This window comes from Ovis aries, chromosome 2, assembly GCF_016772045.2.
Source record: "Ovis aries strain OAR_USU_Benz2616 breed Rambouillet chromosome 2, ARS-UI_Ramb_v3.0, whole genome shotgun sequence".
NCBI classification, from domain to species: Eukaryota; Metazoa; Chordata; class Mammalia; order Artiodactyla; family Bovidae; genus Ovis; species Ovis aries.
The window spans coordinates 113,800,473-113,815,570 of record NC_056055.1 but is presented as its reverse complement, the minus strand read 5'-3'; the positions used below and the strand labels follow the sequence as shown (position 1 = coordinate 113,815,570).

The 15,098-nt window shown below is 41.1% G+C and overlaps 1 protein-coding gene across 8 annotated transcripts in view; it reads left to right on the top strand.

Moving 5' to 3' along the window:
- The first annotated feature begins 1,512 nt into the window (after nt 1–1,512).
- The window catches only part of HERC2 (HECT and RLD domain containing E3 ubiquitin protein ligase 2), a 243,534-nt gene continuing 229,948 nt past the window's right edge, over nt 1,513–15,098 (top strand). For 6 of the 8 annotated variants that reach the window (XM_060409588.1, XM_012129879.4, XM_060409589.1 and 3 more), the window contains exons 1-3: nt 1,513–1,857; nt 2,666–2,767; nt 14,778–14,892. In XM_060409588.1, coding sequence (XP_060265571.1) covers nt 2,696–2,767; nt 14,778–14,892 — 187 coding nt within the window. In that variant the 5' untranslated portion in view covers nt 1,513–1,857; nt 2,666–2,695. The remainder of the gene's footprint in view (nt 1,858–2,665; nt 2,768–14,777; nt 14,893–15,098) is intronic. The other 2 variants (XM_012129843.4, XM_004004470.5) reach the window with 2 other exon arrangements.

Here is a 15,098-nt window from a genome sequence, read left to right as displayed (position 1 = left end):
TTTCTTTTTTGTAAGGTTTTTTAACTGTGAATTTAATTTAACAGGTATAGTGCTATTCAGGTTATCAATTTCTTTTTGAGTGAGCATAGTAGTGTACAACTTTCATGGAATTAACCCATTTCATATAAATGGTCAAATTTGTATGTATACAATTGTTTCAGGTAGAGGGAAAGTGAAAGTGAAGTCGCTCAGTCCTGCCCGACTCTTTGCGACCGGTGGACTGTAGCTCCTCCGTCCATAGCATTCTCCAGGCAAGAATACTGGAGTGGGTTGCCATTTCCTTCTCCAGGGGATCTTCCCGACCCTGGGATTGAACCCAGGTCTCCCACATTACAGGCAGACGCTTTAACGTCTGCACCACCAGGAAAGCCCTTAAATACAAGAATACAGTCTCTCAGAAAACCTCCTATAGAGAGGGAGGGAGGTAGAGGGAACCCCTTTTCAAAAGTTCATTTTACTCCACATTACTTTTATAACAAGACCTATATTACTACCCGTTTTCGCTAACCAAAAGAAATCCCAGAGAATTTTTGTTTTTATGAACAAGAGGCAGAGCGCTAATAGGGTTCAGCATTTGTTTTGCTTGTGAGCTGCTACAGAGGTAGACCGCACCCCAAGCAGCAAATGGCCCTATGGAGTTCCTTCTCTGGGAACGAAATTCAGCATCTCAGCATCAAGGCACTGTAACTTTGGATTGCTTGAGTATCTGAGCTTTGCCGTGTAGTCTCAGTAGCTGTAGCCCATCAGGCTTCTCTGTCCATGGGATTTTCCCCGCAAGAATACTGGAGTGGGTTGCCGTTTACTCCTCCAGGGTATCTTCCCGATCCAGAAATTGAAACTGCGGTTCCTGCGTCTTCTGCTGTACAGTAAAGGGACTGAGTTAAACATATATACGCATTCTTTTTCACATTCTTTTCCATTATGGTTATCACATGGCCTGTATCTTTTAATGATTTGTAGTTAAGTACATTATGATCTGAGAACATACTTTACATAAATTTGTTTCGCACTTAAGAATTAGTTTTTCGGCTACTGGTTGTGGAACTAAAAGCTCTCACTTCCTTTTCCGATTGTTTCCCCTGCCACCAGCTGCTCCACGTATTCTGCCCAAGGTTTCAGCAGCATTCAGTGCAACAAGCAGGAAGAGGCTCTTGGAGACCCCAATCTCATTTTTAGCCCCAGCGCCCGTCCTGGCCGCACGTTCCTATACTAGCCCGGGGTCTTAGAGGTCCACCACATTGGCCGGCTTTCCGAGAGCGCAGTGCGAAATCGGGTCAGGAGCGCGTGCGTGTGTGCGTGCATACGGCGGAAATCCCGCCTCTCGGCGTCTTCGGTTGGCCCTGACCGCAAAGGGGTGAGCTTAAGGAAGAAGACGAGCAGGATAGAAGGAAACTGGAGAATCGGGAGGAGGGGCGAGGAGGTTCCTCTTTCCCATTGGGTGGGCCCGCGGAGACGCCTCAATGCAATTGGCTGAGCATCGTGGGCCTTAGCCCCGCGTCGACCCGCCCCTCCGGCCGCAAGAGACGCCGGGATTGCGAGCACCGGCGGAGCCAGTGGTGGCTGGTCTGTGTTAGCACGAGCGGGAGCTAGGCAGCTGGGGACCTGTGCCGTACGGTCTTCGTACTCCGGGTGGCGGGGGTGCAGCGAGGGCGGCCGGCCGCTGAGGCGGTGCGGGCCGGGGCCGGGCCAAGCCGGGCCACGGCGGGCGTTGGCACAGCCGCTGGGCCCGGGCCTGCGCTCACAGCCTTCGGCGCGCGTCTCAGGCTATCTTTTCATTTCCAAGTGATTATTGTTTTGGATTTTTCTGCAGACGTGAATTTTGATTAATTTATTTCACGCACCAGTTGGTGCTCTGAGGTAAAGCGGATAATGCATGCTGGTGTCATTTGTCGTGGAGACGTGGGGTTCCTGCAGTTTGTGTGTTAACCTTTTGGATTTAAGGGAAGGAAATGACATTGTGATTTGGTCTCTGTGACCGTCCATTCTCAAGGTCTCGCCCGTGTGGTATAGACGCGGGCGAGCCCCGTCTGTGAGTCTCTTACCTGGACTCGAAGTAGGCTTTTTCCTCCTTCCCTCCCTCTTTCTCCCTCCTCCTCGCAGTCCCCTCTCCCCAGTGCTCTTCTCCATTTCTGTTCTTTTTGCTGCATTAAACCTTGCGGGAGAGACTTTATAAAATTCTGAAGAGGTTTAGGTCTTCAATATTTCTGTTTTACTTGCAGGTTAAAACATTTTTTTTAGTGGGGTATAATTGAGTTACGGTGGTGTTTGTGTTCATTTCAGGTGTACACAAAGTGAATCAGTTAGGCATATAAACATGTGCAGTCTGTTTTTAGATTCTTTTCCTATACAGGTCATTACAGTATTGAGTAGAGTTCCCTGTGCTTTACAGTAGGTCCTTACTAATTGTCTATTTTATATGTATTACTCAATCCCAATCTCCCAATTTATCACCCCTGTCACCTCAAAAGTTTATTTTCTATACCTATAACTCTTTTGGTTCTGTAAACAAGTTCATTTGTAGCTTTAAGATTACACATGTAAGCAATATATGATATTTGTTTTCCTCTGAGTTCACTCAGTATCAGAATCTCTAGGTCCATCTATGTTGCTGCAAATGGCATTGTTTTGGTCTTTTTTATGGTTAAGTAATATTCCTTGCTTGCAGGTTTCACGACTGGGAGGAAATCAGGGAAAGATGCCTTCTGATTCTTTTTGTTTGGCTGCTCAGACTCGACTTGACTCCAAATGGTTGAAAACAGATATACAGGTGGGGTTTTGACAGCCTTTTTTCTCTTGTGTTCCTACCTACATAGTTACATTTCTGGTTAACCCTTTCTTAAGGTTATATAAGGGTATGCAGATCTGATCTTGCCATATTAGAGAAGCAGGTTTATTTTCTATAACTCAAAATGTACTTTTTATTGTTCTTTTCATAGAGTGTGTGTAGCTACATTTTAATTACAGTTATTTATAAATGTAAGAAATGAGATAAAGTTATGCAAAAATTTTTCTTTTTTTTTTAAGATGTCCGTATCATTCTTAGCCATACCTTGGTGACAGATTAGTGATACTTTTTGAGATGTTCAGTTAATTATGTGGGAGAGAAGTGACATATGGTAATTTAATTGTGTCCTGCAGAAACTCAGCTCATTTTTATGGGATTATGTGTTTGTGTTTCTGGAGAGATGAGTTCAGTTGAGCTGTTTTTATTTGTCACTGTTCTTAAGAGGAGTGCTTAGATTTTTGTATCAAGAGCATGTGAAAACAAAATGTTAACCATAGATTTTTCTAATATTATTTTTAAGGTAATTGCATACTTGTTGCAAAATTATCAATAAACAGTAACAGTAATATTTCTGGACTCTATTTTTTAATCCTGTTAGTTTTGTTTGCAGATGGAAAAACTGCTTTTGTAACTTGCTAGTGCCCTCAGAAATTGCTGAAATAATTTTGCAGGGTGTTTGTGTTCTTTACCTCTTCCCTGAGGTTAACTGTTTTAAGTATTTCTCAAGTAATCTTAACTTTGTTAAAATACAGTCTTCTGAACTGTATGATGCAAGTCATGTATTCTGTAAGCAGCTAATCCTAGACACTTGAAGTGAAGCATTGTTACCCCTCTTTTTTAATATTTATGTATTTATTTATAATATTTATTATTTATTTGACTGCCCTGGGTCTTAGTTGTGGTATGTGGGACTTTTAGTTGCGGCATGTTAACTCTTTAGTTCCAGCATGTGGGATCTAGTTCTCTGACCAGGGAGCAAACTGGGGCCCCCTGCATTGGCAGTGCAGAGTCTTAGGCACTGGACCCCCAAGGAAGTCCCTAAATTTTTTTTAAAGTGTTGAGTATTAGTTGGTGGCAGAGCTAAATGTTAAGAACTGTGTTGTGGATGATGGAGTTGTTATTAATGGCATAATGTTAGATAAGAAAATCAAGAAGAATTGGGTTAAGAATTGGCAAAGTAGTAACTTTTTTTTCCCAGCAGGATTGGGGGAGGTGAGAGATGGATAATTTTTTATTGATGACATCCAGACAAACTGACTTTAAGAACTGTCTTTTTATAAAACTTAATTGAAGTAAAGAACTTTACGTGATGAAGTTTCTTTTTTGTTAGCAATCATAATCGAATAACTGCTTAATATAAATTTTAGCATCTTGATCTAAAATGAGTTTAATGTTGAGTTGAGTGCCTATGAAGAGTTAAAAAAAAATACCACTCATACCATCAAGTGCTTACCGTTTTACTTTTGATTATTTAGTGTAATATAAAGTGTTTCGTGCTTCTTAGACGTTTGAGTACTATACAGAAATCTTCCAGACTCCTAGGAATAAGTGACAAGACTTAGATTTTGGATTGTGCATCAGAGTTAAAATGTGGTATGGTTACTGAAGCTATGAGAAAAATGTGAAAATAGTATGAAAAAAGTGATTGCTGACCTTGGTTTTATAGAATTTTTCCAGTGTTGCTTATTAAGTGTGAGGAATGAATCTTGTTTTACCCTAAGGAATTTGAAAAGACCCTGAGGCTGGGAAAGATTGAGGGCAGGAGAAGGGGATGACGGAGGATGAGATGGTTGGGTGGCATCACTGACTCGATGGACATGGGTTTGGGTAGACTCTGGGAGCTGGTGATCGACAGGGAGGCCTGGTGTGGTGCGGTTCATGGGGTTGCAAAGAGTCGGACATGACTGAGTGACTGAACTGAACTGAGGGAATAACTTAGATGTTGTTTACTCTTTGGAATCCTTCCTGAAGACAAATGGAGTCTTATTGCTAACAGGCCTATAAGATGCAGGCCTTATGCTGACAGGTTTTACCCTTATCTAGTTGGGGATGTCTCTTCCACCTGGAGTGAGAAGTATCCCTTTCCTTAGGTAGGGCTTTTGTATTGGGAACAGGATTGATACCAGGTTAATGAATAGTATGTGGGGTAGAAACGTGTTTCTTAGTCATAAGATTTAGCAAATATATTTTCTGTGGCTATTTTTATTTGAAATGCTCTTGAGGTTTTTAGTGATTTTTGAAAGGAAAAGTTTTTGGAGACTGAAAAATTTTAACATGTATTATGGAGGATATAGACACTAATCCTAGACTTTCTCCATCAGAGATATTTAGATGCCTCAAGCCTGGGGCCTTGCAACCAGTTGCCTCTAATGGAGTGCCCATTATATGAGAGGCACATATCTGGTTTTTATACATACAGTGCTTCTTGTTTCTTCAGTTCTTTTTCCTGGTTGTTTTTGGAGTTCAGTTATTTGTCATATTTTCCTTCACAATTCTCTTGAGGAAGCAACAAAAAGAGAGCTCAGAAGTGTTTGTTACATTTGTTACATAATCACTGCCATTATCATTTTTATATTTACAGTTAAATCCTGTCTTTTGTGATTGGTAGTTTTTTTGAACCAAAGAGTCATTTAAGGGGAAGAACTGTAAAAATAGTACATAATCCCTTAAAAACATTTTATTTTTGAAAGATATGTGCATTTGCTAGTCTTGATGTAAGGGTAAAGGTGTGTCTTGGAGCATGGGGTCAGGAATGGCATTATCCTGCTCTTTTTGCATAAGCGATACTCAAATGAATCTCCTCCAGTTTCTATTTTTGGGTTCTTTGAAGTGAAACATGAAATTAGATATGTGTGAAGCAATTTTTAAAACTTTTTGTCTTGAAATATTAATAGACTCACAGAAAGTTGCAAATGAAGTACAGAGGTCACTGTATACTCTTCTCCCAGACTCCCTCAGTGTTACAGTGTTACAGTCTTAGGTGCAGTGTTAAAACCAGGAAACTGACATTGGTGTAATAATGTGTGCCTAGTTCTGTGCCATTTTATTGTATGTGTCTATTTATCTAACCATCAAAATTGAGATCCAGAAGTGTTCCATCACTACAAACATCTCCCTCCTGCTGTCCCGCTGTATTTACACTTAACTTCCTCTACCACCTCTGACCCCTGGCAAGCACTAATTTGTTCTCCATCTCCATAATTTTGTCATTTTGAGAATTTCATGTGGTATGTGACCTTGTGAAATTAGCTTTGTTCATTTGGTATAATGCTTTTGAGGCCCATCAAATTTGTTAAGTATATCAATAATTCAACTCAGATTAAAATTTTCTTCTAATCATCAATTTAAAATGATTCAGCATAAAAATTAGCTTTTAAAATTAAACTTGTCACTTTATGTTTGGAGATACCAGTAGATTAAAAATGTAAACATGAACATCTTGGTAATTTCTAATCTCAGGTTTTTCAGTTGACAGATGATATGTAGAAATAAAAGAATGTTGTAGGGACTTCCCTGGTGCTCTAGTGGTTAAGACTGTGCTTCCAATGCAGAGGTCACAGGTTCAATTCCTGATTGGAGAACTAAGATCCCACATGCCATATGGCTTGGCCAAAGTAAAAAAAGAATGTTGTAAATACAAGGTATTTGCTTGATTGAAAGGTAACATACTTGATTTTCATAATGACTTTTTGTACTTTCGTTTCTGTAGAATTGGTTGCATTGCTCATTTTCTTATTCATGAGTTTGGGAGGCTGCAGTTCATGGGGTTGCAAAAGTCAGACACGACTAAGCGACTTCCCTTTGGTTATTTGTATCTTTTCTGTATTTTGGATGTATTTCGTCAGATTTATATATTTAATTAGTCTTTTTCTTGTAGCTTTGGGTCTTGGAAAAGACTAATAATAATTATAAAAGAAAGAAAATGAGTTTATTATCAGATGTGACAACAGGCCTTATGTAGAAGAAAGCTGAGTAACATATTTAAGGCATTCAAGTAAAGAAAATGTGAACCAAGGATTTTATGGTCCAGCAAAATAAAGTAAAAAAAAAAAAAAATCCAAATGAATGTGTAAATAAAGATTTAATAAACTTAAAAAAAACCCCAAAAAACTATTTTTCAGGTAAAAAAGGACACAGACTTATCAATGAGTAGGAGCTCAGAAAATATTGTTTCCATGAGGCCTTCCTGAGGAAGTGAATAGAGACTAAAGATGTTTAGATGACTGCATGACTATAGATTAACATGAAGACTGGTGGTTGGTGTCAGACCTATAGTTACGGATAGGACCCAGAGTAAATGAGTTTTATAAAGGATGGAACATAGCATGTAACAGTTGTATGCTTAGACATAGTGGGTTAGACTAGAACTGTTCTACTGTGTCTAATCTAGTTAATCGTGTGCACTGAAGTTTTTACTTTAGGTCCTGATTTCTGTCTTCCATTTTACTTGGCATCATGTTCATACTTTCCTCTGTCAGTATATGAAACATCTCTATAGTGGAGCTTTTAACAGTCTTGTCTGCTAATTCCGTCACCCTTATTGTTTCTGTGTTTATTTTGATTGATTGATTGATTTCATCATTTCTGTTGATTATTGCTCTGGTTATAGGATATGTTTGCATGCTTGTTAATTTTTTTATTGAATGTTGCTAAGAGTCAGACATGACTGAGTGACTTCACTTTCACTTTTCACTTTCATACATTGGAGAAGGAAATGGCAACCCACTCCAGTATCCTTGCCTGGAGAATCCCAGGGACAGAGGAGCCTGCTGGGGTGCCGTCTGTGGGGTCGAACACGACTGAAGCGACTTAGCAGCAGCAGCAGCAGCAGTTTGTAAATAAATGTTATCCTGTGCTAGATTTTGTTTTATTCTCTTGAGCTGTAGTTTTGTCTGACATGCCTGTAAGTTACTTGGAATTAATTGGTCTATTCAAAGATTGAGCCTAAGGTTTGTTTGGGCTGATCCAGCACAGCCTTTAACCTTGGCCTGTTTATCTGCCTCATTAAGGCAGTATCCTTCTTAGGACTCTGTCTAATGCTTGGTGTGTTGGGAGGTCTTTCTGTTCTGGTTGGTGGAAACAGGCTTTTCCTAGACTGAATATTGATTGGGGTTCTGCCTGCTCTGTTTTAGTGCTGCTTTGCCCATTCTGGGTAGTGTTTTCAACCCGTACCCCGATCATTACCCAGCTAGAGTCTCAAGGAGGCTCCTCTGTCCAGCTCCAGAGATCATTCTCTCTGCAGCCAACTTCCTCTCCTGTATTCTTGTCATTTTGACCTGCTTACAGGCAATTTGCTCCTCCTTTCAGCAAGACTTCTGGGTTCTATTTGAGTTCCTCTTTCCTGTGCTACGGTCTGGAATCTGCTTCTAGGCATTAAGCTTGGGCTCTTACTTCATTGTTGCCCTTCACGGGAATCACAGATCACACTGGATCTTTTGCCCGGTGCTGGAAAACAGTTGTTTGATATATTCGGTCTGGCTTTCTACCAGAGATGTAATTACTAAAGAAGTTAATTCTTCACAGGTGGGAGAACAGGCAAGAATCTGAACTCATTTATTGACATTTTAATTTTAGATTTGTATTTTTTGTTTTAGAAATTCCACATTTTTGTATGACTGCATTTTATTGAGGCGTAATTATATTTAGTAAGATGCATCTATTTTAAAGATTTACTTATTTGTGTTTTGACAAGTCTGATTCCTGGTTGCTGTGCACATGCCTTCTCTAGTTGCAGCGAGCAGGGGCTACTCTTCATTGCAGTGCGTGGGCTTCTCATTTTGGTGACCTCACTTGTGGCAGAGCATAGGCTCCTGGTCATGCGGGCTCCGTGGTTGTGGCTCTCGGACTCCAGAACACAGGCTCCGTAGTTGTGGCATATGGGATCTTCCCTGAGCAGAGATCGAATTGATTGAACCCATGTCCCATGCATTGGCAGGTGGATTCTTAACCACTGGACCACCAGGAAAACCCGAAAATGCATCTGTTGTTATATTGAGTTTGAAGTGTTTTGGCAGTTTGCTTAACTGCCACGTTAGGGACTTTTCTGTAGTTTCCAGGTCTCTGTTGAAATTGTTAACATGACCTTTTAATTGCTTGGACACATCAAACCTTGTGCAACCTCTTTTGATTCCTCCACTGCATCTTCCGTTCCCTCTGGATTGATACCCCAGCATGCCTGTGGGCCACTCTTTTATTCCTGTTCTTAGATGTAATGTCACACAACAGGGCGTAGGTTTTGGCTTCCCAGCCACCTGCCGTGGAGCTGTAGGTGGCAAAGTCTGGGAAGTGGGGAGAGCAGAAGCTCATTTTCCATGAGGTGAACATGCACTACCTGGTAAAAGAGAGGTAAGGGAACTGGCTGTTTTAATCTCCCTCTCCCTGCTTTTTTCCCCTCTTTGGATGGTTGTATGGTTTCTTCTGGCAAACTGGTTAAGAGCCCCATTGCCTAGTGAATGTGCCTGCAGCACATCTTGGAGTAGGGACTAGTGCAGTGAAACAGAAGTCCGCAAACTTTTTTCTAAAGGCCCAGATTGTAAATATTTCTGTGGGCCATATGTTGTCTGTAACAACTGCTCACCTCTGCTGTTGTCATGTGAAAGTAGCTACAGATAGTACATGAAACAAGTGTGTAGTGGTAGGCCCAGAAACTGTATGGATACTGAAATTTGAATGTCATAATTTTCATGGGTCATGAAATATATTTTTCTTTTCTTGATTGTTTCAACCATTGAGACATGTAAAAGCCACTCTTAGCTTGAGGGCTAAGAATCATAAAATCAGATTGTGGGCCAGATTTGGCCTCTGAGCTGGGCCTTAATTTGCTGACTTCTGTAGTAACTTGCTATGTCCCCTCACTGCCCTGGGCTGGTACCTTCCAGGGAAAGCGTCACTACTTTAGTCCATTACTTAGGCTTTCCTTTTTAGGGCAAAGTCTATGTCTGTGTTTCTGTTTTCTGGATCGACTCTTGATTTGTTTATGCTGACTTCCGTTTTTATTTATTTATTTTTTTCCATTTTTTTAGTTATGTAGTCTTATCTTTGGAGAAGGCAATGGCACCCCACTCCAGTACTCTTGCCTGGAAAATCCCGTGGACGGAGGAGCCTGGTAGGCTGCAGTCCATGGGGTCACTAGGAGTCGGACACGACTGAGCGACTTCACTTTCACTTTTCACTTTCAGGCATCGGAGAAGGAAATGGCAACCCACTCCAGTGTTCTTGCCTGGAGAATCTCAGGGACAGCGGAGCCTGGTGGGTTGCTGTCTATGGGGTCGCACAGAGTCGGACACGACTGTAGCGCCTTAGCAGCAGCAGCAGCAGTCTTATCTTACCCATTATTATTTTTGAGTTCTAGGTATTATGTGTGAAAAATTGTTGTGGTCATTTGAGACCCTGGATAATGATCTCTTCTCCAGAGAGAATCTGTCAAGCTAGTAACACTAGTGACTGCAGGTTACTGCAGAGCAGTATGGAGCTGTGATGCTTCAGAGCGGGGCTCCTGCCAGTCTGCTCGCACTTTGCCTGTGCTCTGTGTATGTGGCCCTTGGAGGTTCTGTTCAAGGTATGGCATGTTTACCAGGCTTCTCCCCTATGAGGACCAGGGCTTCGTCCTTTCTCAGCAGCCCCACTGAGGTCTCCTTGGTCTCAGCTCTGCTTGCAGAGTTGGCAGGAGCCTCGGGAGGCAGTCTTCAGCCCCTTGGGCTGTTCTTCTCTCCCGGGTCTTAGGTTTGCTCTTCCTTGCTGCCTGGATATCTTCAATCTGATATACTTTATGTTTCCTTGTGACTTTTCCAGAATTTGTTTCTTTTCTAGAATTTGTTGTTCTTAAATTTTTTTGGAATTGATAGGTTATCCTGTGTTCAGCAGGTGTTTAGAAGATATTTTTATGCAAGGCTAAGAAAAAAGCTAGACATCTTTATAGTCATCTGCAAATATTTGAACAGATCACATTTCAGAAATATTTTAAAGATAGAAAAAATAAATAAACTATAAGTTAATGCCATTTATTTCATTGGGCACATATTCTATTTTGAATTATATCGTGTAATTACATAGTTCTGATAGGTTATCCTGTGTTCAACAGGTGTTTAGAAGGTATTTTTCTGCAAGGCTAAGAAAAAGGGTAGATATCTTTATAGTTATCTGCAAATATTTGAACAGATCACATTTCAGAAATATTTTAAAGTTAGAAAAAATAAATATCTAAACTATAAGTTAATGTAATTTATTTCATTGGCCACATTCTATTTTGAATTATATTGCATAATTACACAGTTCTGAAGTGATCATGTTAATAGTTACCTTAAAAGACCTCTTGCCCAATTCTGTTTGGTTTTCAAATATTGTGGCCCCTTCAGTGGCTCCCCCAGGCCTCCTTACTGCACCTGTTGGTTCATGTTGATAAGAAGAAAACAAGCTGGAGAGTTTGGCCTCTTCCCCCAAACTCTGATGACCTTGGTGATCTTGGTCAGGTAATTGAACTGCTAAGTTTTAGTTACTGTCCCTCAAAACTGGCCCTGTTACTACCCCCTGCCTTGTTGGCTTCTTTTCAGGATGAAAATGCCTTTATCTGTTACATCATTTTAGAGGTATGAGGTAAGAATATAAGGGAAAATTGGTAAAGGGTCCTCAGAATGAATAATACTAATTAGAGGTATCTGGATTCTATATGAAAAAAGTTAAAATTTAAGAACTGTATTGTTACCCATTGGGAATGTTTTTGTAAATTATCTACTAATAAGGTCAGGATTTTTTTTTTAATTTATTTTTGATTGTGCTGGATCTTCATTGCTGCTTGGGCTTTTCTCTAGTTGTGGCAGGTGGGATTTACTCCCTAGTTGGGGTGTGTGGACATCTCGTTGTGGTGGCTTCTCTGGTTTCACAGCACCAGCTGTCAGTGCACTCAGTGGTTGCTGCTTCTGGGCTCTGGAGCACAAGCTCAGTAGCTGTGGTGCATTAGTTGCTCCGCATGATGTAGGGTCTTCCTGGATCAGGAATTAAACCCATGTCTCCCATTTAGGGATTCTTTACCACGGAGCCAACAGGGAAGCCCCAAAACAAGCTATTTATAGACTGTTGCACAAATACTCTTACACTGACAAATTTAAGTGAATTGTATTGTTTGTGTATGCTGTTTTTCCAGTGCCATGATTGTTTCCCAGGTTGTTTCTCCCTGGGATCCTGTGCTTTCCACTGTGATTCCAGTGCCTTGGAATGCTCTCCTAGGGACTTCATCTCTGCCTTTCACAGTCCAACTCTTTCAAGCCTTCTTCGAGGGAAGCTTGCTTTGTTACCTTAGCAATGTTCCCTCCTTCCTTGAATCCTTTCAGATGCCTGAATCATTGTGGTTTGCGTGGTGGTTACTCGAGTTCATATCCCCGGCTCCTAGGAGGCTTTTACAGTGGGTATCCCTCTAGACACCCAGTTTCTACCTTCTGCCCAGCTTCTGCCCTACCCCCATCCTTCGCAACATTACTAAAATGATGAAAGAAAGAAAGGACGATAGTGATGATTCTTGTCTTCATGTAAACTGGGCTTCCTCGGCCTGTTCTTTAATAACTGTATCATCCCCAGCCACCCTGGGGTAATCCTAGTGGGCCGTCAGGGCTGAGGACCCTCCCTCCTTGGGTGTGGGCATCTTCTCCAGGTCTGCAGCCCATATCCTGATGACTTCCAGGTTTGAGTCTCTAGCCCTGACCCCTCTGCTAAGATCGGAATATGTGTAGTGTGTGTGTGTGTGTGTGTGTGTGTACGGGAGAGGATCTCCATGTTTATGTTCAGTAGGTGGTGCAAGTATCAGTGGTTAAAACTGAGCTAATTCTCTCATTTTGATTCTGTTCTCTACCTTGTTTTTCACATCTGATCTGTCCCATTTGATCTGAAGTGTCTTAAATACTCTTTTTGTATTTACTCTTGACTTAGGCTCTCATCCTCTTTTCTCTGTGTTTGGCTTCTTCCTCTGTCCTCGTCCACTGCTCTGACACTGAGTTATGACTGGATGTGTGGTCATTTATTTCCTGGAGCCCCCAGAGGTGGCCTGTAACTGCTCGAGTGCAGCACACATGGGGCTGTTTAGTCCAGTCATTGTTTGATTCCTAGCCTGTGTGGCCACGTGGGCCTGGACTGAGCCCAGGGAGAGGTCTTAGGTTCCTCCTCTTAGCCAGGTCAGCAGGTGAGCCAGACCTTTCCATCCTGTGTTAAAACAGCAGGGGCCCTGAATGTTTGTGGCTCACTTTTAAGGAAGTATTTACTTCTCCCTCTGCCAGTTGATACTTTTGCCAGCAGTCATATATTTTGGTCCTAAGCATGTTCATGGCAGTTGTCTCATTTAGTGATGTGAACAAATATGACTGCTGAGAGAAAGTTGTTGCTTCTATGAGAACTAACTCGGTTGCCAAATTGGTTTTCTATTGCTGTGTAACAAGTCAACCAGAAACTGTATCAGCTTAAAACAGCTCTGTGTACTCTGCTCCTTTTCTCTGTGGGTCAGGAGTCTGGCTATGGCTTAGCTGGGTCTTCTGCTTTAGGACTCACAGGCTGCAGTCAGGGTGCTGACCAGTTTGCATTCTCATCTAGGGTTTTATTGGTGTCCTTGTTGGCAGAATTCAGTTTGTGGGACTGTGGGACTGAGTTGTGGGCTCCTAGAAGACACCCCTGTCCGTAGGCTGCTCATGGCAGTGGTTGTGGAGAGTGTCTCTTTTGGATGGTCCCATCCTCTTAAGGGCTTTTACCTCACATGACCCTAGGATAATTTTCCTTTTGATTGACTAGACATCAGCTGATGTGAGACCTTAATTATATATGAGAAATTCCTTCACATTTGCCACAGAAAGAAACAAAACCTAGTCCAGGTGTGATGTCCTCTCCTCTATTTAGAGGTCCTGCCCAAACTCAGAGAGAGGATTACGCAGGATGTGTGTGTGCCAGGGGTTAAGAATCTTTAGGGCATCTTAGATTTGCCTACTACACATTGCTTGGGTAAAACTGAGATGCTTAAAAAAATTACTTGTACAGGTTAGGAAAGAGAATTGATAAGGATTGGGGGAGATGTCTTGAAAATCTAGAAGAATTGTGTACTAAGATTGTTCACAAAGTACCTGTCAGTTCTTGGTGAGTCTGGAAATAGTGAATGCTTCATGAGAGTGGTGTATGCGGGGTTGATGACAAGGAACAAGCTAGTGGACTTGTGAGCAAAGAAAAGGCCCTGGCCTTCCATTGAAGGATGGTTAACAGATGTGTTTGTTTTAGTGTAAAGTGTCTTGTCTGTCTGAGAAGAGGGTTTCTACTGTACCTGCAGTTTTCAGAATGGATGCTTTCCCTGGGTGGTCACTGTGCCCTGACCCTTGGTCACGACTGCTTGCTCTGGGAAACCTTTTCTGACTCCCACATGTGGACAGCCAAGAGCACTTTTTGTGAGAATGTTATTTTGTCTTTGAATACCAGTATGGACTCGTGTTTTTATTTACTATTTCAGTCTAATACAGTTGTTATATATTTTGCTGTTCAAAATTATTCTGTTTGGCCAGTGGAGGAGTTCCTATCAGGCTTTGAGCAGCTTTTTTTGGTGCAAACCTAAATATTCCTGGCTCACTATCAAAGTTATATTTGGATTAACCTCCAGGTTATTCAAGGGTGAAGTATAGTTTTCTTAATAAACAGGTTAACTTGCATGTAAGGTAAACTCAAAATCTTGCTTTCATTCACCTCTCTTGCCTCCTACCTATGTTCCCCTTCCTATAAGTGATCATATTATTTGTTACCGGCTTATCTTTCCAGAGCATGTGCCCACATGTGTCTTTTATCTTGTATCTTAAGTAAAACTTAGTATGTAAAATATTATGCATGGTACTTTGTTCACTTAATTGTGTACCTTGGGACAGTTTTCATTAAATGTTGGATGACTGAATAGTAAGTGAGATTTTTTTTTTCACATTATTCTTTAAGAATTGCATTGTGAGTGTGATCACTCTAAATTTATTTTATTTATCATTACCAGCTTGCATTCACAAGAGATGGACTCTGTGGTCTGTGGAATGAAATGGTTAAAGATGGAGAAATTGTATATACTGGGACAGAACTATCACAGAATGGAGAGCTTCCGCCTAGAAAAGGTAAGGGCCTTTAACTAATATTTTTCATTTTTTTAAGACCTTTATAAATTGAATTCTATAGAAATTTTGGATTGTGCTGTATCGACAGGAGTGTGCCTGAGTATAACTCTGAAGTTTTGCTTTCACTTTGGAAATGCCTAAATGATAATTAATATTAAGTGCTTCCTGAATTTTGTTGTTCTACCCAGACTGAAGGCCTTTTAATT